Here is a 24,601-nt window from a genome sequence, read left to right on the forward strand (position 1 = left end):
TTCGGTCTTAGTAAGAGTATGAGAGCATCTCTCCGCTTTGCTTCAAGAAAGAATAAAGTAGCGAAAGAGAGGGATAATATAAAAGGTAAATTAATTTCTAGGAAATAGAATGGAGCAGCTCCTCAAACGACCCGATGCTTCTGACGACTCAACAACATTCAAGACAGAAACTGAGTACGAAGGAACCCCTTCTGCCTTTCTTCCTTTCCCCCCCACCTCATTTGCTTCCGCACACGCGCACCGCCCGCCACGCTTAGGTCCCTCCTTTTTCCCACAAGCCTCTATTTCTCCGGCAGAGGTTAAAGGAACCAGCCTCAGCGGACAAGGCTATTGGATGAAAGAGCAGCCAATGAGAGTGCCTGTTACTAGTCTGCGGGCTGCGGTATTGGGGGACCGCTTTAGGCCTTGAAGCCCTGCGCGTCTCGGAGGTTTCTGCACGATGAGTTCAATCGGGACTGGGGTGAGTTTGAGGTCTCGTGGCCTAATGGACAAGCCGGCAGATTAGCGTCGGAAGGGAGTTTGGACGCGCCGCGTGGGGCGGGCCGTCTCGACGCGCGCCGGCACTGCCTTGGGCCAGGTGGGCCGCACTTGTCTGGTGACCGTCTTTCTTTCCTGCTGATTTGTAGGCCCTCATTTGGGGTGACCGTGACCTGAAGCTTTTCAGCTCAGGTGTAGCGGGCGTGGCGGCGAGCATTGTGATTGGGAGCCGCTTTGGATTGCTGAGTCACTTTCTTTGGCCGCTTAGGGAAACCGAAAGTGGAAACTCGAGGAGCCCGAAGTAGCGTGTGAAGCGTTTGGGAGACGATTAGCTTCTGGAGAACCACCGAGGCCAGGCGGCTTGAGATCGCAGGATCTGAGACGCAGCTTTCTCTGGACCGCCTTTGCGGGTCCCAGGGTGCTGCTGACTCACTGCGTCTTCCCCGACTTGCCTTCCAGTGCGACCGTCCGCTTTGCGGGTGTCGCCGGGACCTCTGTCGGGGCCGAGTTGATAGAAACAGGGTCTCAAAGGTGAAAGCTGAAGAACCCTTTACAAAAGTTTTTCCCTTTGTCCCAGCTTTTCCTGTACGAGTGACTTAACGTCACTTTGAGGTGTCGGTACGGTAAACTTTAAATCATTAGCTAGGGACTTAACCGCTTCTGTTCACAGACTTGAGAATTTTGGAGTTGGACCTGTTAACTCGTTCAGTTTACTACTTTCCTGTGTTAAACGTACTGCACCTGTGCAGTCTTTAGCGTATTCCTTTTATGTATATCTCCGTGTAAAAATCCAGTTTTTGTTTACAAGTATGTATTCGTTGTGTGCACCAGAGGCATTGACTGCGGGTGTCATCAGTTCCCACTGTTCATTAAGATTTTGATACTCAGCTGGGGCGCCTGGGTGGCCCAGTCGGTTGGGCGGCCGACTTCGGCTCAGGTCATGATCTCACGGTTCATGGGTTTGAGCCCCGCGTCGGGCTCTATGCCGACAGCCAGATCAGAGCCTGGAGCCTGTTTCAGATTCTGTGTCTCCCTCTCTGACCCTCCCCTTTTCTCTCTCTCTCTCTCTCTCTCACAGAAATAAATAAAAAATGTTTAAAAAAATTAAAAAAAAAAGATTTTGATACTCAGCATTAAGCCCAGGTACTGGTTTTTCTAGTTTGATAATTGGAGTGGTTTAATCCATTCGGTTATGAGATGCTAAGGTTATGTCATAACAGTTTTAGATTGGTAGATGCTCAGATAGGAGTATAGTAGCAAATTGACTTCACAACTACATTAATATTACCTTCAATTAATAGTGTTTTATTCTGAAAGCCCTTTAAAAATACTTGATAAATATAAAACGAGGTATTTTGGTGTTACAATAGTACAGGATCTTGTTTTAATAGATGAGGAAATTGAGACTCAGCAGGTACCACTGTTGAAGACCACTTTGCATTTAGGGTAAGATAAAAATTTCCTACATCAGCCTAGGAGACTCAATAGTTTAGCTTTTACATACCTCTGATATGATTACTTCTTTCTGCCACTTAGTGCTGAAGACATGGTGGCCTGTTTCTTTTCCTACATTGTGCTAGCCCTATTTCTACCCTAAGATTTTTATGCCAAAGGCCATGGTGGCTCCTCCATATCCTAAATAGCTAGTTACTTGTCATTTAGGTCTGGGTGGGCCTAAATAGATAAATATAAATATACTCTAGCAAGGCCTTCCCTGATCAGGTAGTCTGTACTAGGCTCTCAGATTGTCTCTTCACTCTGTCTTATTTTCATCATAATCCTTTTTTCCAGTTTACTGCTGTATTTCCAGCACCTACATTTGTGCCTGGTTTCATTTGAAAATGAAAGACTTCAAGAATGAGTATTCTTTGGGGCTCCTGGGTGTTTTAGTAGATTGAGCCCCCAACTCTTGATTTCAGTTCAGGTCATGATCCCAGGGTCGTGGGTTTATGCTCTTCGTTGAGCTCTGCTAAGTGTGGAGCCCTGCTTAAAATTCTCTCTCTCTTCCCTTCTCTCCCTCTGACCCTCTCCCCCACATATGCTCTCTCTCTCTCTTTCTAAAAAAAAGAACGAGTAGGGGCACCTGCTGAGTGGCTCCGTAGGTTAAGCTCGGACCCCTAATTTCAGTTCAGGTCAGGATGTCACGGTTCATGAGTTCAAGCCCCTCGTGGGGCTGTGTGCTGACTGCTCGGAGCCTGCTTGGCATTCTGTCCCTTACTCTGACCCTCCATGGCTTGCGCGTCCTCTTTCTCTCTCAAAATAAATAAGAAAACATTAAAAAAAACTTAAGAATGAGTATTGTTTGTAATCTTTTATAGTGACTATACATAATAGATGTTCATTAAATGTTTAAATGCTATATTATTTCTGTAAGGTCTTTCAGTTTGTTAGTGCCACAGCAATGAATTAACCTCTTCTGATTCCATTTCTGTTCTACCATATCATACTACAGGCATACCTTGTTTTATTGTGCTTCACAGATTGCTTTGTTTTTTCTTTCTACAAATTGAAGGTTTGTAACCTGTGTTTCAAGAAAGTCTGTTGGTGCCATTTTTCCAACAGCATTTGTTCACCTCACGTCTCTGTGACACATTTTGGTAATTCTTGCAATATTTCCAACTTTTTCATTACTACTAAATTTGTTACAGCGATCTGTGATCAGTGATTACCACTCACTGACAGCTCAGACATAATGATACTGCACACCTAGTAGACTACAGTTTAGTGTAAACATAACTTTAATATGCACTGACAATCCAAAAAATTTATTCACTTTATTGTGCTGATTTGGAACCCAGAGCATGTCCATTTTGTACAAAAATGAGCTTTGTGTTTGTGTGAAAAACATGTGACTTTACCTTGGACTTGTATCTGTAGCTTTTCAGTAGCATAAACCTAAAGTAGCTTTTCTCTTAGCTGCTTTTGCTGCTATGACTTGCTGCCTTTTCCTCTTCAAAGCAAAATCTTTGAGATTTAACACTCCTTCCTTCCTCTCATCTTTCTGATGTGTAAGCCATTTAGAAAGATGGTAAGGCTATTACTGCTAAAGATACATAATTTCAGCTTATTGTTGCCTTTTTCTCCCTAGTATGACCTGTCAGCCTCTACATTCTCGCCTGATGGAAGAGTTTTTCAAGTTGAATATGCTATGAAAGCTGTGGAAAATAGTAGGTAAGAAATAATGTTTTACTTGAAATTTAGTATGTTTTAACCAGATATCAAGTATCTCCATTTCCATATTTAAAAAAAAATTTTTTTTAAATGTTTCATTTATTTCTGAGAGAGAGAGAGAGAGAGAGAGACAGCGACAGCCTGAGCAGAGGAGGGTCAGAGAGAGAGGGAGACACAGAATCCGAAACAGACTCCAGGCTCTGAGCTGGATGTCAGCACAGAGCCTGATGCGGGCCTCAAACCCATAAACTGTGAGCTGAAGTCGGACGCTTAACCGACTGAGCCACCCAGGCGCCCCCATATTTTTGGTACTTAGGCTTTGTTATGTTACTTTGGCACAAAATATAGGTGCCCTAAAATAACCTCAATTTATTGGTCATTTGTAGGTCTCGTTTTAGGTCTGATCTTTCCATAAACCTCAGTCCTGTATTTCTAGTTAGTTCCGAGATTATCCACTTAGACATTGTATCATGTCTCAGATGTAGTCTATAAACCAAATTCATTACCATCTTTGCCAACCCATTTTCCTTTTTTAAAATTCTTGATTTATAGCATTGTTTCCTTGGCTGTTAGGTTTGCTTTGTTATTTTATCTTTTTTAAAAAATTTTTAGAGAGAGAGTGTGAGAGTGCAAGCTGGGGAAGGGAAGAGGCAGAATCCCAAGCAGGCCCTATGCTGGACTTCACACAGGGCTGTGAATCCTGAGATTATGATCTGAGCTGGAATCAGGAGTCAGATGCTTAACCGACCGAGCCACCCAGGCACCCCTGTCATTTTATCTTTATTTCCTTGTGTTTTAAGTGGTCTGTGCAGTCAGTCATGTCCAGCAGGATTTTTTTTTTTTAAATTCTTTTCTTTTGCAACACTCCAAAAGGTGTGGGATCACTAAGATATCTTCTTGTTGGACTCTTTTCCTTCACTTGGTCTTTTATTATTTAGAGTAATGCGCCAAAATGATTCCTTGGTTAAACTTGTTAGCTTGTTGACACATTTTGAGTCCTTTACTGAAGAAATTTTGTAATCAGTTATACTTACACCATCATTGTGTCTTGGAATCTAAAGCAGCTTTGTGATGAATTAAAAGACTTTTTAAAAATAATTTATTTAGAGGCGCCCGGGTGGCTCAGTCAGTTAAGCGTCTGGCTTCAGCTCAGGTCATGATCTCACAGTTCATGGGTTCGAGCTCCGTGTCAGGCTCTGTGCTGACAGCTAGCTCAGAGCCTGGAGCCTGCTTCTGATTNCAGGGGGAGGGACAGAGAGAGAGGGAGAGAAAATCCCAAGCAGGATCTGTGTTGTCACCATGGAGCCTGACGAGGAGCTCTATCTCATGAGCTGAAATCAAGAGTCAGATACTTAACCTACTGAGCCACCCACATGCCCCTGTTTTCAGAATTTTAGTAAAGTCCACATGTAAATACTTTTTGCTAGTACCACATAAAAGCAAAAATGAACATAAGGTATTTGAAGGATGATAGGTTGAATTCAGTAGTGTGTGGGATTTATAATAGGAAATTTAATAAGCTAGATGGGCTTTGTATATTCTCCAGATTTTTGAAAGCTAGACCAAGGAGTTTAAACTCAAAAGGGGAGCCATTGAAGACACTTGATATAGTAGAGAAGTGTCTGAAGTTTTTTGTGAAACTTGTGTGTGGCTCTATTCATTTATCTGGTTGTTTCTCGTCAGAATTCCCTTTTTATTAAAAGGATTAGAAGGGCTTCCTGGGTTGGTTAAGTGCCCAGCTTGGGCTCAGGTCATGAAGTTGCCATTTGTGAGTTCAAGCCCTGTGTAGGGCTCTGCTGTCAGCTCAGAGCCTAGAGTCTGAGTTCATGTTGTGTCTCCCTCTCTTTCTGCCCCTCCCTCCCTCTCTGAATAATAAACATTAAAAAAATTTTTTTAAAGGATTAGAAGAACAAAGTTAATGATATATTTTCATCTTGAAGTGGTAGCATAAACTTTCTCCACATTTTACTTAATAAGATCCATTTTGTTTTCAGCAGTTGTACAAAATGTATATTCTTTTATATATTTTTATAAGCCTTAGTTGTTGCAGAAAAAGCAAATGAGCAAAAGAAAAGAACTCTAATCTTACCCTGTTTAATTTTTAGTTTGTATATAGCCTGTCTTTTCTGTGCATTTTTATGTACCATTTTTAATGGACATGAGCTAAGTCAGCAATGTTATTATAGTATATTATCATGTGTCACACTGCCATTTTGTACTATTTTGTTGGCATCTTTTCTCACAAGTATTAATCTTTTTATGTCATGATATGCTAGATTTTTTTTGTCATCTCGTGATGTTCATTTATATGGACCTAATTTATCACACTTTATGTTGTCCTCTTTCTTGTTTTCAAATGTATTTGTTTTAAATTTAAATTTAGCATGCTTTAAGAAATGTTACCTATTTTTATTTTTTTACCTTAGGTGTATGAAGTTCCTTTTATTTTCAGGTAAAAAAAATTGATTTTTTCTTCTACTTGTTCCAGTACAGCTATTGGAATCAGATGTAAAGATGGCGTTGTCTTTGGGGTAGAAAAGTTAGTCCTTTCTAAACTTTATGAAGAAGGTTCCAACAAACGACTTTTTAACGTGGATCGACATGTTGGAATGGTAGGTTACATTTAAAATGTTCCTTTTTGCCTTGTCCAATTTCTTGTGAAGTAACTGTAATATATTAAATTGTGGATAAGAACTCATTTATTACTTCAGCACCAAGGCAGAAACAGATCAGAGAACAGCCACAGAAGTAATCCCAGAGAGTTACTGGCTTGTGAACAGTTCACTGTCTAAAAGTAGCGTTCTTATAACCTGATTGGAGATACATATGAAAAGCTACCTTAAGGAAAGGAGGGGAGAAGGGTGGGAAGTATGTGTAGAAAAGAGATCTTGGCAGCGTAGATCATCAATGAAGGTGTATGCTTTAGAGGCATAGAGTTTTTAGCTTTTCATATCTCTTCGTATTGTAGTAAAATGGAACACCAAGAAAGGATGTTTAGTGAAGGGAGTAAACACCGTATTTTATTTCTTGCAGCTCTATGTAGTTACTGCTTTGCATAATTCCAAGGGAAGCCATAAATACATTACTGGCATATATTGAAGTCCTCCTATATAGATGTCAGACTATAAAAGCAAAAGCAAAACAAAGGAGTGAGTCTTTTTAAAAATTTTTTTAAATGTTTTATTTCTGAGAGAGACAGACAGACAGACAGACAGAATGAGCAGGGGAGGGTCAGAGAGAGAGAGGGAGACACAGAATCTGAAGCAGGCTCCAGGCTCTGAGCTAGCTGTCAGCACAGAGCCCGACATGGGGCTCGAACCCATGAACCATGAAATCATGACCTGAGCCGAAGTCTGACGCTCAACCGACTGAGCCACCCAGGTGCCCGCAAAGGAGTGATTGTAACCTTGGTTACTGAACAGGCAAGGAAGAAAAGAGAACATGTGTGTACTAGATACTGTGCTAGAACGTCTTTACATAAATTACCTTGTGCACGTCTGACATCCCAGTGCAAATAATATTAATCCCATTTTCACAGATAAGAAAACAGAGCAGGTAAAGAAATAAACTGGGATACAAACTTGGTTCTACATGGTCTACATGTTACTCCAGAGTCCATTCCACAGGGTGAGAGCCTATAGACCCACTCATTCTGCTGTTACCTTTGGTATTTCTAAATGAGATGTGTAACAAACACAAAAAGGGTGAAAGGTATGTGTAGAAAAGAGACCCTGGCAGCATAGATCACTAATGCAGGTGTAAAATACAGCTGGTAAACTGTAAAGCTACAGATTTTTTTTTTGCTTCTTCAATGATTAGTTTTTATGAACATGTTTTTTCTCCTAAACAAATGTATTATGCCAGTGAAACTGGTAATGGTTTTTCCGCTGTCATTTGACCCTCTATATTAATTTATTCTTAAAATTTGGGTGTAGTTGACACACAGTGTGAAACTGGTATGTTTTGATGTAACTTGCCAGATTGTAACCTAGCTGATAGGAAGGAACTAATGAATTACAGATTCTTTCACTTAGTAGGAAAAGTTTTGGTAGGTGTATTTTGAAAAAAGTTGTGTGTGCTTAAAGGTACGTTAGTGACAGGAAAACTTTGTCCTAGAACTTTAAAATGTGTCCCATTTGTTATTTAAAGCCAGGAAACTGATGGCATTCCTTACAGCTGGAGATCGGCAAACATTACATGTTGAAGAGAGTTGGAGACAATAAAGGATTAATGTTTCATCTCCACAGTTGTTATCTTCAAGTGGTTTGAGAATTATTGGATTTCACAGTAAGCTTTCTCCAAAGCAATAGAAGGTTGTTTACATGGTGAAACTTACTGACTGGGGAACGTTGGGGAAATTATTCTAAACACAGTTTCCTCACCTGCCAAATTAGGGCAGTAGTAATACCTACCTCGGAACAGTTGTTACAAGGTTAAAAAATATGTAAAGTGTAGGTAATGAGTGCTGTGTTTTAGTAATTTTCATCATTACTACTATTAGTAGGTAGCACTAGACAAAAGGCTGTTCTAATACCACTTACTTTTAAATTCTGTAAGTGTTCTAAGCTGGCAATTCCTGGACCTTCTTGGTTTCTAGTACTAAGTGTTTTTGTAATTTTTCTCGCCGGCTTACCTATGCCAAAAGACCTACCTAGTGGTTCTGATTATTCATTTAGGTTCAAACAACTTAGTGTTTATGTCCCCCAAATTTAGTAACTGTAAGAGAAAAAAATACACAATTCAAGAAAAATATTTTTATTTTTAAAGAAAAATTACTAACATGCACTGCACAACTTCTTAAACTTTAGAATCAGATTACATGCTGCCCTCCCCACCCCAGTTTCCTGTTCCAAATGAATTTTTGTATGATACTTACTTTTTTTTTATTACAACAACCCAGGTGCTCAACAGTATGATGGCATTGAAAGGAATATGAATGATCTTGGGGTGCCTGGGTGGCTCAGTCAGTTAATTGTCTGACGTCAGGTCAGGTCATGATCACGTCTCGTGGTTCAAGAGTTCGAGCCCCACTTTGGACTGTGCTGCCAGCTCAGAGTCTGGAGCCTGCTTCAGATTCTGCGTCTCCCTCTCTCTCTCCCTCCCCAACTTGCACTCTGTTTCTAAACTCTCTCAAAAATGAATAAACATTAAAAAAAATTGTTTTAAAAAGGAGTATGAATGATCTAATGTTGAAACTGAACTACTTCAACATCTGTATCCCCCAAGTTCCAGATGTTGCACAACTGAGTTCACTACAGTGCCGCAGCATACCTCAGCACATGGTTTGGTGACTGGAGTTAACCAGTCTTGGAAGATGTGTGGTTTGTCATGTTTTGGTTTGTCCTTATAATTTATTAGTTAATAAGCTGAAAAACATTTGAGGTCTAAAAAGCTTTTAGACCCAAACTTTTAGTAACTTGAACACAGAACTGCTTTAGAGATCAGTCCTGATCAAGATCAGTAGTTTTATTCTTGTTGTTGCTTATTTATAGTGAATTGGTAAATTGGGAGACATGGAGGATTAATTATAGAAATATTCCTTGTGAATGTCATCATTGAACAAAACAATGAAGTCACACTTGGTAAATTTCTGAATTGTAATTCCATGCTTCTTTCCTTATCCCATCCCATCAAAATGGCAGAATGCCTTATAAAGACCTTTAAACCAAATGATTTCTAATGGTGATGCTTGTTAAATATTAAGTAAGCCTACAGTAACTATCCATTTGACTTGTTTTGTGATAGGAATGTATTTATTTACTAAATTGGGACCTACTTTCTTACAGGCAGTAGCAGGTTTGCTGGCAGATGCGCGATCTTTAGCAGACATTGCAAGAGAAGAAGCTTCCAACTTTAGGTCTAATTTTGGCTATAACATTCCATTAAAAGTAAGTTGATAATATGTTGAGGAGCCTTTTGAACATTAATAGAAATTTACTGATAAGCTCTTCTGTGTTTCCCCCTCATAGCATCTTGCAGACAGAGTGGCCATGTATGTACATGCTTATACACTCTATAGTGCCGTTAGACCTTTTGGCTGCAGGTAAGAATTCTGTGAGATATTCAGTCAGATCTGGACTATAGGTATCTGTTTGCCCTGGTATCTTAGTCTTCTTTTTTTTTTTTTCCTGGTATCTTAGTCTTTAATGCCCTTAAAAGTAGGAGCTATGACCAAGAAGTATGAGGACAGTGATCAAATAAAACTGTGTACATCAACATAAAAACTTTACAAATTTAAAGTGATGATAAAACAGAACTCATAATAACTTTAATCTGATTATAAATTCTCTGGAGGAATGTGATCAAAAGGTATAATGCTTCTAAGATAAATGCTAGGGATGTAATGTACATTATAACTGTAGTTAACACTGCTATGTGATGTATGGGAAGGTTGTTCAGAGTACATTCTAAGAATTTTCATCACAAGGAGAAAATTTTTTTAAACTTGTGATCATAATACATGTAAATCAGACCATTATGCTATACACTGTATAGTGCTGCATGTTAATTATTTCTCAGTAAAACTAGAAATCTGCGGTCCTACCTTAGAGTTGTTTATAATCAGTCATATTTAAATTACTGAGTACAGACATTAGAGAAAACCTGAGCTTTATTCTACTAGCCATAAGTTAGGCCTGTGGACATTTCTTGTATTAGTTGTTCTTAAGATTCTCACTTAAATTACATTGAAATACTTTGCTTTCACAATTCATAGAATACTTTTCAATTTTTATTAGCCTTTGAACAGCACTCTGAATTCGTCATTCTCTATTTTTAAGGGAGTAAAAATGGTGGAGAGAACTTTTTCAGTAAATATTTATTGAGCATATAGTGTGAGTCATAGATGTGTGTTGTGTGGGGGGCACAAAGATGAGTAAGTTATCATTGATAGAATTTTATAGGTGATATGATGAAGATATACACTGACTATGGTGGGGCACCAGTTAGGGAAAGGCCACTTTCATGAAGAAATGGCAAGGAAAAGAATGTGAGATGTAGGTGGAAAGGTGAGAATATTTCATTCAGAGGGACTGGTATTTCAGGTAATGTAGAAGTAGTCGAGTATACGTGGTGTGTAGAAGGATATGGATGATGTAGGAAGGGGCAAGATCATACAAAAGCCTGTGTTCCATACAAGGAAACGTTGAAGGGTTATGATAATCAGGTATATATTCTGAGAGATAAGTCTCATGGAACATGAAATGATTGTAGGGGTGGGAATTGGACAGTTGGCTGTTAGAGTAGTCTGTATATGAAATGATGTATATAAGATGAGGCTGGTTTCTTTTCTACTTTTAAGGCAAACTAAATCACAATGTCAGAAAATCACTAATATCATTGTTTAACAGCCTAATTTTAACTATCACATATAAAAATACATTAAACCAGTCTGGATTACTTTAGAAAAATAACTGGAGGAATACTGGGGAATAGTCAAGAAAGAATGAAGGGTGAAACAAGAGTTTGAGGCAGACTGAATGTATTCCCATTAGTTTTGTTATCTTGGCTTTTTCATGTTTATGCCTTTACCTGTTGGGTCTTCTTAGTTTTCCATCTGCCATTACTCCTTTGTCTACATTGCTGTTTTCCCAGATAAGTTTCATCAGTAAGTTTAATACTAAACAAAGCCATACAAATTTTGAACAATTCCAAGTATATACTAGTTTTTACTGAAACTACTTCATCAAAGTGCTTATTAGGACTTCTATGTATATTAGTAGTTTATCTTAGTATAATTGTATTTTTGTTGAATTTTTAGTATTTTTGTGGTATTTTAAGAACCATGGTCTAAACTTAACTTACTTTCATGCAGTTTCATGTTAGGATCTTATAGTGTGAATGATGGTGCACAACTCTACATGATTGACCCATCAGGAGTTTCATATGTGAGTAATTTTGAATCATGAATTTGTTTCTAGTTTAATTGAATCTCATTAGCATGTAAACCATAGATTTGGATTATATGAAATTTCTTTAACACTAATTCAAGGAAAGTAACAATTTCTGTATCATTAATAACCTGTGGGTATGAGGCAAAGGAAAGATTTATGGCTTTTTAAGCATTTTGTAATGTTTACTTTTGAGAGAGAGAGAGACAGAGTGAGTGGGAGAGGAGCAGAGGGAGGGAGACACAGAATCTGAAGCAGACTCTAGGCTCTGAGCTGTCAGCACAGAGCCCAACATGGGGCTCAGACTCACGAACCCTGAGATCATAACCTGAGCCAAGGTGAGAGGCCTTAACTGAGCCACTCAGGTGCCCTGATTCATGGCTTTCCAGTATGCTGTTTATAGAAACTACATAGTGAACCTGAAACTTTGACTATGTGATATTTTCCTTTATTGTGACAAATATTAGCAAGTTTTAAACTACTACTAATACATTACCTTTAAAAAAGGAATTTTAGGGGAGTCTGGGTGGCTCAGCCAGTTAAGCATCCAGCTCTTGATTTCAGCTCATGATCTTACCGTTCATCAGTTCTGGTGGTGCAGAACCTATTTGGGATTCCCTCTCTCTACCCCTTCCCTACTCGTTCTGAACGTCTCTCAAAAATAAATAAAATTTAAAAAAATGTTTTTTAAATTTATTTTTGGGAGAAAGAGAGCATGCAAGCGGGGCAGGGATAGAGAGAAGTGGACAGATCTGAAGTGGACTTCACGCTGACAGCAGTGAGCCCAGTGTGATATTGAGCTTGAACTCTCAAACTGCAAGATCATGACTTGAGCTGAAGTTGGATGCTTAACCCATTGAGCCACCCGGGTGTCCCTAAATAAACTTAAAACAAAAACAGAGATTTTAAATGGGATTTCTTGCATCTTTAATTACCTTTTCTCTCTTCTGAGGTATTTATGGTTTTTACTCATTTAAAAAACAGACTATATTTTGTCATGATACACAAGTATAAATGCGAATCCTTTAAAAAACTTTCAATATAAAAATTGAAGGTTTAGAGTATTGAACTGAGCAATTACTTCAATTTCTTTGTGTCATGCTAAAAATTTTCCCATTTCTCTTCTAAAAAACATCTCTAGTTCTTGAAGTGTATATGTTTTTCTTGGTATATGCCTCTAATACAGATAATCCAGTAATTCTAGAATTAAGGTGGGGTTTTTTTTTTGAGCTCCTTGGTGTTAATTAGAATGTGTTTGTATTTCTCCATATTCACTTTTGAAAGTCATTAAACAGTCTTCTGTTAACCTTTAAATAGGAACAGTTGTAGTCACTGATTTTAGAATAGTATAGCAATTCCATTAAATAATATATGTATTTTTTTGGTATGTGTTCTTTTAAATAGGGTTATTGGGGTTGTGCCATTGGCAAAGCCAGGCAAGCTGCAAAGACCGAAATAGAAAAGCTTCAGGTAATACATACTTAATGCTTGAATTTTCCTATATTATGCTCATGTAGTGAAGTTTTATCATACAAGTGAAATCGTTTAATCTAAGATTACATAGTGTGGTTTGCTGTTTTGAGTAGAGCTTTCTGATTATAAGAGGCCGAATAAGCTGGTCCTATCTACATAGATATACGGTATGACATAGATTGATATAGATAGGATGTAGATGTATGTGCTGTAGAGATGTGGGATACCTATAGAGTTGTGTCATGGGGCATTTTATAATTTTGATGGCTGATGATAAACCCCTTAATCTAGAAAAATACAAATATTAGTTTTCATAAAATTTCATAATTGTTGAGGTCCCTTCATGGAGCTCTGTGAGCCTTAGGTTGAGAACTTTGGTGTTTTATTATACTATTTCTTAGAGTCTGTGTTCTGATGTTTCTCTTTCCTTTGTTCCTAGCTAGATAAGGCATAAAACCTCATCTTGTTACAACTACCCACTTTTTTGTTCACTTAAGAGCCATAAGTTATTAGTGTAAAAAAAGTTTTTTTAAACATCTTGGTTTTCCTTTTAGTCAACGTGATCAACTTAATATTGAAACAATATCCACTATTATCAGAAACTTCCATTAAAGGCAGGATTTTATCAGTATTTTGGTAAATGACAGTGAGAAAACTTTATATATATTTAATATTCTGAACTGGAAACTTATATATTCAACTTCAGGTGAGGTTCTAGAAAACTTTGAGTGCTTAGAATTTTATGCCAAATTACAGGCCTAGAAAAGTGTAATTTATATTTGGCATTTTAGTAAAATTGACAAAAAGACCTTGGAGGTATTTAGACTGGCTTAATTCTATGTGAAACGCGCTGGCTAGAGTTGTAGAATATGTTGATTATGAAGAAACCTCATGATTCTTTTTTTGTTTTAAATGTTTTTATTTGTGAGAGAGAGAGACAGCATGAGACAGACAGCGTGAGCAGGGGACGGGCAGAGAGAGAGGGAGACACAGAGTCTGAACCAGGCTCCAGGCTTTGAGGCAGCTGTAAGCACAGAGCCCGATGAGGGACTCAAACCCACGAACAGTGAGATCATGACCTGAGCTGAAGTTGGAGGCTCAACCGACTAAGCTACCCAGGTGCCCTGAGACCTCATGATTCATAGGCCATGTCCTTTTCTTTCGCACACTTCCTGGTGTGATGCTAAGTTACCTTCTCTTTTCCCCATTGCTTTCATTTCTCCTGAATGTTATGTGGAAATTTGTTCAGAGTATTCAGAGTGGTCATGTATCCTGTCTTTCTGAGGTCAAATCCTAGTAAGATATGGGAATACCAACAAAGCTGAGCTAAAAAAAGACATCACTTTGAGGAACATGTGTGTATACTTAATGACAAAAACATGCTCTAAAATCAGAGGTCAGCAAACTAATGGCACACTGTCTGCTTTCTAAAGTTTTATTGGAACATAGTCACGTTCAGTCACTGGCTGCTTTCACACCACATTAGGAGAGTTTAATAGTTGGAACAGAGACCAAAGACCATATGTACCATAAAGTCTAAAATATTTACTGTTTGGCTCTTTGAGGAGTTTGTCAACCTGTGATCTACACCATTGCTCTGGCTTGTTCTTCTGATGTTATTTACTAAGAATATTATGTTATGACACAAAAATTTCATGAACATATATAAATATGGTTACTTGAATTGTGCTTTTCCATGTTTACTTAAGTTTGTCTTTATTATGATACAATTCAATAATTATAGAACTTAACCTATAAGGGCAAAAGTATGAAGATATAGGTAACCTTTTCCTTTATTTGACCCCCCAAATAAACATGAAAAAAAAGTAAACATCAGAAAAGATAAATAGTGCAACAAATCTCTCCATCTAGATTGCAGTTATTTTCTAGTATTTTTACCCATTTGTTTTTGTTATTTTCTGACACGTTTGAAACAGTTAAAGACATCATGACACTGTATCCCTAAATGCTTCAGCATTCATCTCTGTAGAATAACATTATTATACCTATGATAGTATCAGATATTCAGTCTATAATCAAACTACCTCAGTAATCTGGTTTTATTTTGTAACTTTCAAACCATGATATAATTAAGGCTCACACTTTAGTCTTCACCTTCTCCCAATACTCATTTTTTGAAGAGCCCATGCCAGTTGCTTTGGTAGTTAGTCCCACATATTAGGTCTGTATTTCCTAGTTAAAACTGGTATTCTTAAATTCAGTTTATTATGGTTTTGGATTTATGTTTTAGACTCCAGTTCAAAACCATGGGTACTGACAAGGTTTGTGCAAAGAATCTGAAAATAGTTACAGGAGTGAACGTTCTTCTGACTCATAACTTAATATTTTATTTCCTATAGATGAAAGAAATGACCTGCCGTGATGTCGTTAAAGAAGTTGCAAAAATGTAAGTTGAAATTTTTATTACCATTGACAGAAATATTTCATTTGATCTTACCTTAATACATTAATTCTAGAGGTCTGTTTTGTTTGAAAATAATTTATTGCCTAAGATGAATTTAACATTCTAATATGTCTCATTACAGAGAAATATCCACATTTCAAGTGACAGACTAGACCTCATGATTCAGTGATTGGGGTGGGAAAAATAGCTTTAATATTTAAAACTCCTATTTAGGTGAAAGAATTCAAGAGTAGGAGGAGACCATGAACCTGAAGGAGCTTCATTTGACGATAGTTCCTACCCTCTCAAATCTCAGGGGTCCCAATAATAGGCATCTTAGTGTACAAATTTTATTTTAGGTTTTACAACTAATTATTTCTATAAGTGAACCATGAAGCCGGCTTATTTATATATTCTGTTTCTTTCAGCAAGATATGTTAATTGTAAGTTTTTTAAGATGAGAAGACAGGTGCACCGGGTGGCTTCTGACTCTCGATTTCAGCTCAGGTCATGATCTCAGGGTTGTAAGATTGAGCCTTGCTTTGGGGTCCACGCTGAGCATTGAGCCTGCTTAAGAGTCTCTTTGCCCCTTACCCACGTGGGTGCTTTCTCTCTCTCAAAAAAAAAAAAAGAAAAGAAAAGCAGAGCAGTATTTCAGTACATTTAGAAACAGCTTCAAGAAGTCCTGAGGTGGTTCGTATTACAGGTACCTAGAGTAGAATGCTTTTGTGACTCCAATAACTAACATCAGAGTCCTGAGTGTCATGCTTCAAAATTCACGGTTTTTCTAGTTCAAAGAATGTAAGCATATGGTATTTCATATTGGATTCAGAAAATCCAATAAAACGCTAGTTTGCAGCCAGCTTTTTAGACTTAAAAGTAATAAACACAATATTCCAGAGAATTCACAGCTCTTCTATTCTACATCAGAACTACATCAACATGGTCTAGTCAGCAGTTTGTACAGGCGCCTCAGGTTTTATAATTAATAATACATGCAAAGAAAAAAATCCTAGAGGCTGTATTATATATTTAAATGAAACCCTTAATCTCTTTTAAACAGATAGCTATAATAAAATATTGAAGTGTTTTCTAATTTTGTCCTAATTGTCACCACTCTTAGAACTGCCACATCATCTGCCTTCCTCTTCCCTTTTATCAAAAGACCCTTCCCCTTTGCAGGTGTTAAGCACAACCCATTCTGTCATTGTCAGTTAATAACATGAGGAACACTGGGAACTACCTTACAGAACTGCCTGGAAAATAAAGAATCCTCACTGAACTGTACAACAGTTTAGATGTGATAAACTCCCATTCCTTCACTGATAAATGTTTCTGGTAAACAGCCTTTACCACACCTATTTATGTTTAGGTGTAACAGTAGATGCTAATTAGTTCCATGTAAGAAAGCAATCTCTTATTTAATAAAATGGAGTACTCTGTATTTTTTACTTAGTCTAGAAAATTCATATGCTTTCTCATATTATAGCAAGGCTTTAAAAATATCCTCCCAGTAAAGTGTGTGAAGATGCTGGAAAAGGTAAAGAAAGCTTTGATGTGATACTTTTACTTGAATATGTTTATGACAGTGCCTCCTTGTTTGCTGTAATTTGGTATGTATTACAGTTTGGAGGCTAGGTTAAGGGGCATTATAGTGCTTATAAAATGGAGAAGAGGTTTAAAAAGATACCTGCCAAGAAGCTTCAGACTGAAGGGACCAGTAATAACAGCAAACTACTTAAAGTTAGTTTAAAAAATAAGTAACCACCTAATGAAAGGAATAAACAAATATCCTGAAAAGGCAAAGTAACGATGCCTTTTCCTATTTGAATCTGTGTTCCTTTTGAGTTGTATCTCTAGAACAGTATCAAAATAATCTGAGTAGTAAAGGTATATTAGCTCCTTTGTAATGAGTGTTATCAATCCTTGTGTGATTTATTCTTTTCTAGAAGTGTTTATAAATAGACTATACTGCATCTATAATTATATATATACGTGTATTTGTATTAGGGATGGATGTTCTAATTTGTGCTGACGGGGTGTATGCTTGTAGATGACCAAATATTAATTTTAAACCTTTTGTGTTCTAGAATTTACATAGTACATGATGAAGTTAAGGATAAAGCTTTTGAACTAGAGCTAAGCTGGGTTGGTGAAAGTAAGTTATTTTTCTACATTATTTGCTCTTAAGTCATCTGTACTAAACCTAATTTACCATTGGGTGCATTTTTTCTAATTTTAAAAATTGGTAATGACATACATATAGAAAAGTACGCAAATAACAAAATAATTGAATTACCACAACATGTATATACTCCTGTAACCACTGGGCTCTCTGGACAACAGCTCCCCAGATCACCCCAGGCCTCTCTGAATTCAGTCTTCTACCTTCTCCCATAGGTAGTTTTACCTGTCGTTCAATTTTCTATAAATGGAATTACACAGTATATATTCTTGTATCCCTGAATTTTTCTTCACCGTTCCATTTGTGTAAATGGTGCATATTGCGTACAGTATTTGTTCATTTGCCTTATTGTACAGTGTTCTGTATCGTAACTTATGCATTTCTTCTTCTGGTTAGCTGGGCTCCTTCCAGTGGGTTTTTAAAAACTGTAATGAATAGTGCTGCTGTGGATGTCTTGTGTAATTTTTTTGGTACACATACGTAGCATTTCTGTGGGAAACATATTTAAGAATGGAATTGTTGAATAGCTAAAACATGGAAAGAGCCTAAGTGTCCATCAACAGATGAATGGATCAAGAAGATGTGGTTTATCTATACCATGGAATACTACATGGCAATGAGAAAGAATGAAATCTGGCCATGTGTAGCAACGTGGATGGACCTTGNCCAGTGTGTTCTGACCATTCAGTGCCTTTGTAATACAAAGAAAGCCAGAACAAATTTACCATGTATTTTTGAAGGGGAAGTTTTGCTTAATTGACTAAAGTTGTAAAAGTGTGAATGGCTTATTTACTTTTTTGAAGCATCCATTTACTGAGAAATCAACAATTTTTTTTTTTGCACTTGTTAGCAGTGGTAACTACGGATGGAGGCTTTAAGGCTAGCTCTTTAAAAATTAATCTTGTTGCACATTAATAATTGCTCAGAATATCAGGATAAGTCATTGCATAACTTGTTCATTTCCATTAAGAGCAGAATTTGGACAAATTTAGTCTTGCATGGAGGAAACACAAAGAAGAGGCATCCAAGGGTGGTGCGTGGTTGGCTTTGTTGAGTGTCTGACTTTTGGTTTTGGCTCAGGTCATGATCCCAGCCAGGGTTGTAGGATTGAGCCCTACATCGGACTCTAATCCGGGAGTGGAGCCTGCTTGAAATTCATTCTTTCTCTCCTGTGCCTCTACCCTACTTGCATGTGTACACACCCACATGTGTGCTTTTAAAAAAAAAAAAAAGTTTTTGAGCCAGAGCATCTGGTTGGCATTACTCATAGTACAACTTTAACATTAGATGGATCATGCCTATGGACTGTGTATATATATTGTATTGCAAATCACAATGTAGTCCTCATTTCTAATTCATTTAAATATATGACTTAATTTGCAGTAACTAAAGGAAGACATGAAATTGTTCCAAAAGACATAAGGGAAGAGGCAGAGAAATATGCCAAGGTAAGCTGCAGCATGTGAAAACTGGCTATCAGTATGAAAGTAAGTGTTGAATAATAAAGGAACTTGGTTGATTTCTATTAAATAATACTTGAGGTAAACTGAACTAAGGACCAACATTTTCTAGGTTATCCTCAATGGGGATATGGTTGCCCTGGTTCCAAAAATTTTGCATGTGAAAATATATAAGGGTTTTTCAGGACATTCAATGCTTTCATTCCATGTGTTCTTTCAAGAATATAGTTAATGGACTGTTGCAGCAAGACAAAATTTTCCTTTTCTTTGCTTGGCTATGTTATTCTAAGTCCGTGTTCATTTTTCAGTGATGTGCTTAATTAGATTCAGCTGTTTTAATATTAAAAATTAATTTTAAGCACTGTTTTTCTCAACAGGAATCACTGAAGGAAGAAGATGAATCAGATGATGATAATATGTAACATTTGCTTCAGCATCTATTTTAAATTTCTAATACAGTCCTGTGTAACTCTTTAGCCCTGTGGCTCATTATATACCCATAGACCAATTTTCATTAAATTTTTGTCTTATAATGGTTGAAGTTTGATACCTGTGTGACAGAACTGGTGGGAGTAATTAAGTACATATTTATTAACTTGGCATTAAAATGTAGATTTAGGTTTAATGAAAAAAATTCCTTAAATTAAAATACCATAAAATGAGACTGGAATCATTAATTCAAAGTTCCATTTCATCACTCACCTAGAATCTAAAGATCACTTATAGCTGGGCTTCTGTGTAGTAAGTCCCTACCAACTCGGTATTATTTGACGCTGTTACTCGGTTTTGTACTTAGTAGTAAAATAATTATTGGCCAGCAGCCACTGTTAACCTTGAAGTGTGACCCATAAGAAAGGTTTTAGGTTCAAAAGTGAAAAGTTTTTCCGTTTATTGTGGTGAGGAGTGAATTTAAGGATCCAGAAAGTCCCTATTCTGTCACTTTAAAAATTTCTTCATCTGTAAAGTTTAAAGTACCCATATTTTATGCTAAGTAAGAAGTCAGAATATAATCAGTATTGAGGCCTGTAAGAACCACTGTCATAACCTGAACAGTAGTACTCCAAGCAGGAAGAAACACTTTGGAACTCAGGCCAAGTATGCCAGGCCTACACACCCTTTACTGGGTTCATGCCAGTATCACTCCCAACTGTCAGCTTTCCTAAAAAGGTCATCTACTCATTGGAGTTCAGGAGCAGGACACTGTTGGACTTTGAACATCTGTGTAGTTCAGAGAGCAAATCATTAGACATGAATAGCTAACTACTATACAAACAACTCAAAACTATTATATTACCACTGCTACTTTTATATAAAATGAGCTGCTACATTTTATTCTATTGTGCTGTGAATTCACGTTGGTATAGGGGCACCTGGGCTCAGGTGGTAGAGCATAGGACTCTGGATCTCAGGGCTGGTGGTGAGTTCAAGCCCCATGTTGGGCATACAGAGCTTAAAAAAAAATTCACATTGGTATAGCTAGAGTAGCCCTTTAAAAGAACAGACACTGGTTCTAAATAAACCTAAAGTTGAACAGTGAAGCCATCTAAAAACTTATAGATGGTGTAACATCAGATAACTCTAAAATTGTAGAAGCAGATACACCTACTTCAGCTATTATGAGACAGCTGACTTTCACACATATTGTATATAGGATTAATAATCTAGGTTCAACTGTGGGAGGCACTTTGTAACTGAACCACTGAAATATAATTAGCCTCTTGGGGGTGGGGGCGAAGCTGGTACATTTTACTTTAAGACTACAAATTTATTTTCAGAAAAGATCCAGTATCTTATTTACTGTAAACTTTCTTGATATTGGCACCTGAAAAGAGAAATCAAAAATGTTTTAAAGAATAAAGTTTTAATCTAAGTCTAGAGATTATAAAGTATTTTAAAGAATTAAATTTTAGAGATGACAAAAAATATATTTAGGCTATTAAAGCACTTATCTGATTAAGACTATCCATTTGCTTCTATTTCCATCATTCATAAAGAGACCTGAAAAAATGAATCAGAAAAATCAGCTGTAGGTCATCAATATGTTTTACTTGTCAAGATTATAAATTAATGTTTTTTTCTCATTTTGTAAAAATACCCACTTACTCAAATGCCATTAAACTAGAGAAAATCCACAAATGAAAATCAAGTCTTGGGCACACGCACCTCAATGTTTGTATTTATAGCAGCACTGTCAACAATAGCCAAATTACAGAAAGAGCCCAAATGGTGACACTGACTGATGAATGGATAAAGATGTGGGATGTATGTGTATGTATACAATATTCCTTGGCGATCAAAAAGAATGAAATCTTGCCACTTGCAACAATGTAGATGGAACCTAGAGTGTATTATGCTAAAAGAAATAAGTCAGAGAAAGAGAAATCCATGATTTAACTCCTATGGGGAATTTAAGAAACACAACAGATGAGCACAGGGGAAGGGAAGGAAAAATAAGACAAAAACAGGGAGGCAAACCTTAGGAGACTCTTAAATACAGAGAACACACACACACAGGTTTGGTGGAGGGGTACTGAGCATTCAGGAGGGCATTTGTTGGGATGAGCACTGGCTGTTCTATGTAAATGATGAATCACTAAATATACTCCTGAAATCATTATTACGCTGTATGTTAACTTGGACTTAAAAAGTTTTAGGAATGTGAATATCATCAGCTGTTTCACTGTAAGTACAATTTAATACAATAAGATTAAATACCCTTTAATAAAAAAAATCAAGTCTTATGTAGAGCACTCAAATATTGTTTCTCTAAATTCTGAATTCCTTACTTTTGGAAATGGAACCGAAATCGATTATATTTTACTTTCCTGCACTCTACCACGTCCACATTGTATTTGCCATGCTTGGGCTATTTATTAGTGGTTTTCCTAAGGACTTCCACCACCTGCCAAAGAAAGCCTTCTAAAGTGATTGTCAGATTTCTCCCTCTCAGCTCTTTTAGACGTGTCCTATAAAAGTTGTCAAACTATTTTCTTTATGAAAAAAGAATTCCAAAACTGAAATGAGTATGAGTGCAGCTACTCCTAACCCCAACCAAGTAAAGCTTTTTATTCTACCACTGCTCTTGTGTATTCATCTATTATGGTGTCCACTTTAATAAATTAAGTGTGTACCTCGCCACCATCCCAGCCCATGGGAGGTGTTCAAGAAATCCTGTCTTTGTATCTCCACTGGGTGTGAGCAGCAACAAGCAGGCATTCAAATACTAATGGTACATTTTTTTTTTTGAGCATTTGAATTACTTTTATTAGAAGATTATACTTGTGTATCCCTATAGAAAGTACAGGTTTATTTAAAGTTTACCTTCAATGCCAGATTGTTCTGCATAATATTACATTACATAACATTGGAAACAATGGGTACTTCAAAAATTACCTGTTTAGATTTAACTAGCATTTATTGAACATCTACCAAGAATCAAATACCTTCACTTCTTTGGTCTCATTTAATCTGACCTAAAGAAACATATTAAAAAATTGAAATAATTCATAATAGTTAACTGCAGAATAAAGCATACTATTTAAAAACACCTGATCACAACTGTATCCATCAGGGGTTTCTAAAATTAAGATGAGCATGGTTTATGATTTGGAAAGATCTGGAAAACCTAAACTCAGAAAATACATACTCTCTGGGATTAATTTTTCTTTACTGGAAGCACCGTAATTTTTCTTGATTAAAAGAAAAATTTTTCTTGATAAAAGATCTTCCTCTCTGCTACCACTAATCACAACAGCTTCAGAATAAGAAAACTAACATTGTAACTAAAACCAGGACAGCAGATGATAAGCTAAAGTAGGTTTGAAACTGGCTTTGTCAATTAATAATTGTATCACCTTGGGCAAGTTACTTAATTTCCTCATCTATAAAATAAGAATTATGTACCATTTAAAATGGCATCAAAATCAGGAATCCTTAGGTATAAACTTTAAACTCTGTAAAAGTTTATATTGAAAATTATAAAACGTTGGTGACACTGACAATGAACTACATACACTGATCAGAAGAAGACTTAATATTGTCTATTCTCCCTCACCTGATTTATAGATTCAATGAAAAACTCAAATTTTCAAGAGGTCTTTTTTGGGGGCGTGGTAGGAAATCAAGTGGCTTCTAAAATTTATACAGGAAAAGGAATTAGAATAGCCAAAGCAATTCTGAATTAGGTTAGAAGGCCAACACTACCCGATCTGAAGGCTTAATATAAAGTTCATGTAAAAGACAATATTGGAACAGAATGGAATCTTAAAAGAGACTCACAAATAAAGTCAACTGACAAAAGTGAAAAGGTAAAGAGAATGAAGTCTCCCGTGTAGTGCTGGAACAACTGGAGAGTTATATGCAAAAACACACCAGAAACCAAGTCCTGCCTTGTACCAGATGCGTAAGTCAAAGTGACCATGTATCAAAATATACCTCAACTAAAACTTTCGAGGAAGAAAACAAGACCTTGGAGACTGGTTTAAAAAAAGTTCTTAGATACCATACCATGAGGTATAAATGAAAACTGACGAACTCAATTTCACCAAAATTAAAAGTTGCTCTCCTCAAAACACTAATGAAAAAAAAAAAAAGACAAACTCTTAAGGGGAAAATATTTGCAAACCATGTATCTGACGATGGATGTGTATTCAGAATGTATAAAGAACTCTCAAAATTCAACAGTTAAGAAAACAACCCAGTTTTTAAAAATAGACAAAAGATTTGAAGAAGGGGGAAGATTAATTGTGATAAACAAAGAAAATCTCGGACAGTTTCCTGGAGATCTGGTGGATGAACTCTTCAATCAGTGAATTTAACAGAAAAACTATGGATGGCAATAATTACCAGGAAAAAACTTCTGATATGTCAATAACTGAAACAAAAAGGCTAGGTGATAGAAGATTATGAGGAACAGAAGCTAGACGACGGTGGGAATTGCATGTAGTAGATGAAGTTGTTTCTCCATCTGGTTCAAAGAACACATGCCTAAGCATCCTCCATAGATTTGAATTCACAAAGTCTGAAGTGAGGCCCAGGGTTTGTATTTTGAACAAGTATCTGGTGTGATGCTCATGAATACGTTAAAATTTGAGAATCACTGATTTAGACACAGGTTAGTAAAAGGAGAACAGACACAGTTAAAGGGTTTAAAGAGAGGAGATTTTTGTTACAGAGCAAAATGGAGGATGAAGCTATAGGGCATGACAGTTACTGAAGAAACTTTTTTTCCACTGGATTTTTAAAGAAATACATGTATCAGAAATATATATATACCTTGATGATGAAAAGGTAAGTTTCTGGTAGAAACTTTATAGTAGATGGTTTCAAATATCTTATGACTCGGCATCAGGTTTCTGAACATTTCCAATATAAGGGTGGATAAAGAGCATAGGAGCTCAAGCATTAAACAGCATCTTTCATATTTTACTGATGCATCAGGAAAGAGAAACGTAGCTGACTTAAGGCAGACCAGGTTAATTTGGTCAGAAAATTTCATAGAACTTGGTCCCACCAAAAATAAAAAAAAAAAAAAAAAAAGTTG

The 24,601-nt window shown here is 36.8% G+C and overlaps 1 protein-coding gene and 1 long non-coding RNA gene across 3 annotated transcripts in view; one reads left to right on the forward strand and one right to left on the reverse strand.

Moving 5' to 3' along the window:
• The first annotated feature begins 342 nt into the window (after positions 1-342).
• On the forward strand, positions 343-19,592 carry PSMA3 (proteasome 20S subunit alpha 3). Of its 2 annotated transcripts, none has more exons than XM_077768580.1 (11): positions 343-460; positions 3,566-3,648; positions 6,137-6,260; positions 9,435-9,536; positions 9,618-9,691; positions 11,462-11,534; positions 12,942-13,007; positions 15,371-15,417; positions 17,505-17,572; positions 18,983-19,047; positions 19,437-19,592. In XM_077768580.1, the coding sequence occupies exons 1-11, from the start codon at positions 440-442 to the stop codon at positions 19,479-19,481; spliced, it is 768 nt and encodes a 255-aa protein (XP_077624706.1). In that variant the 5' UTR covers positions 343-439; the 3' UTR covers positions 19,482-19,592. The 2 variants fall into 2 exon arrangements, with proteins under 2 accessions (XP_077624706.1, XP_077624716.1); XM_077768590.1 differs by lacking the exon at positions 343-460 and adding an exon at positions 470-577.
• A 106-nt stretch (positions 19,593-19,698) lies between these two features.
• Positions 19,699-24,601, reverse strand: part of LOC144235173 (uncharacterized) — a 17,788-nt gene continuing 12,885 nt past the window's right edge. The window contains exon 3 of the long non-coding RNA XR_013336161.1: positions 19,699-21,057. This is a non-coding gene — a long non-coding RNA (uncharacterized LOC144235173). The remainder of the gene's footprint in view (positions 21,058-24,601) is intronic.

Source organism: Crocuta crocuta, unplaced genomic scaffold (genome assembly GCF_008692635.1).
Source record: "Crocuta crocuta isolate KB4526 unplaced genomic scaffold, BGI_CrCroc_1.0 scaffold10, whole genome shotgun sequence".
Lineage (NCBI taxonomy): Eukaryota > Metazoa > Chordata > Mammalia > Carnivora > Hyaenidae > Crocuta > Crocuta crocuta.

What these genes read in the sequence shown, in the direction of transcription:
- PSMA3 (XM_077768580.1), top strand. Translation starts at nt 440, where the DNA reads ATGAGTTCAATCGGGACTGGG. An exon ending in TGAGTTCAATCGGGACTGGG is followed by an intron (nt 461 to 3,565) that starts GTGAGTTTGAGG and finishes TTTTCTCCCTAG; the next exon opens with TATGACCTGTCAGCCTCTAC. An exon ending in TGGATCGACATGTTGGAATG is followed by an intron (nt 6,261 to 9,434) that starts GTAGGTTACATT and finishes ACTTTCTTACAG; the next exon opens with GCAGTAGCAGGTTTGCTGGC.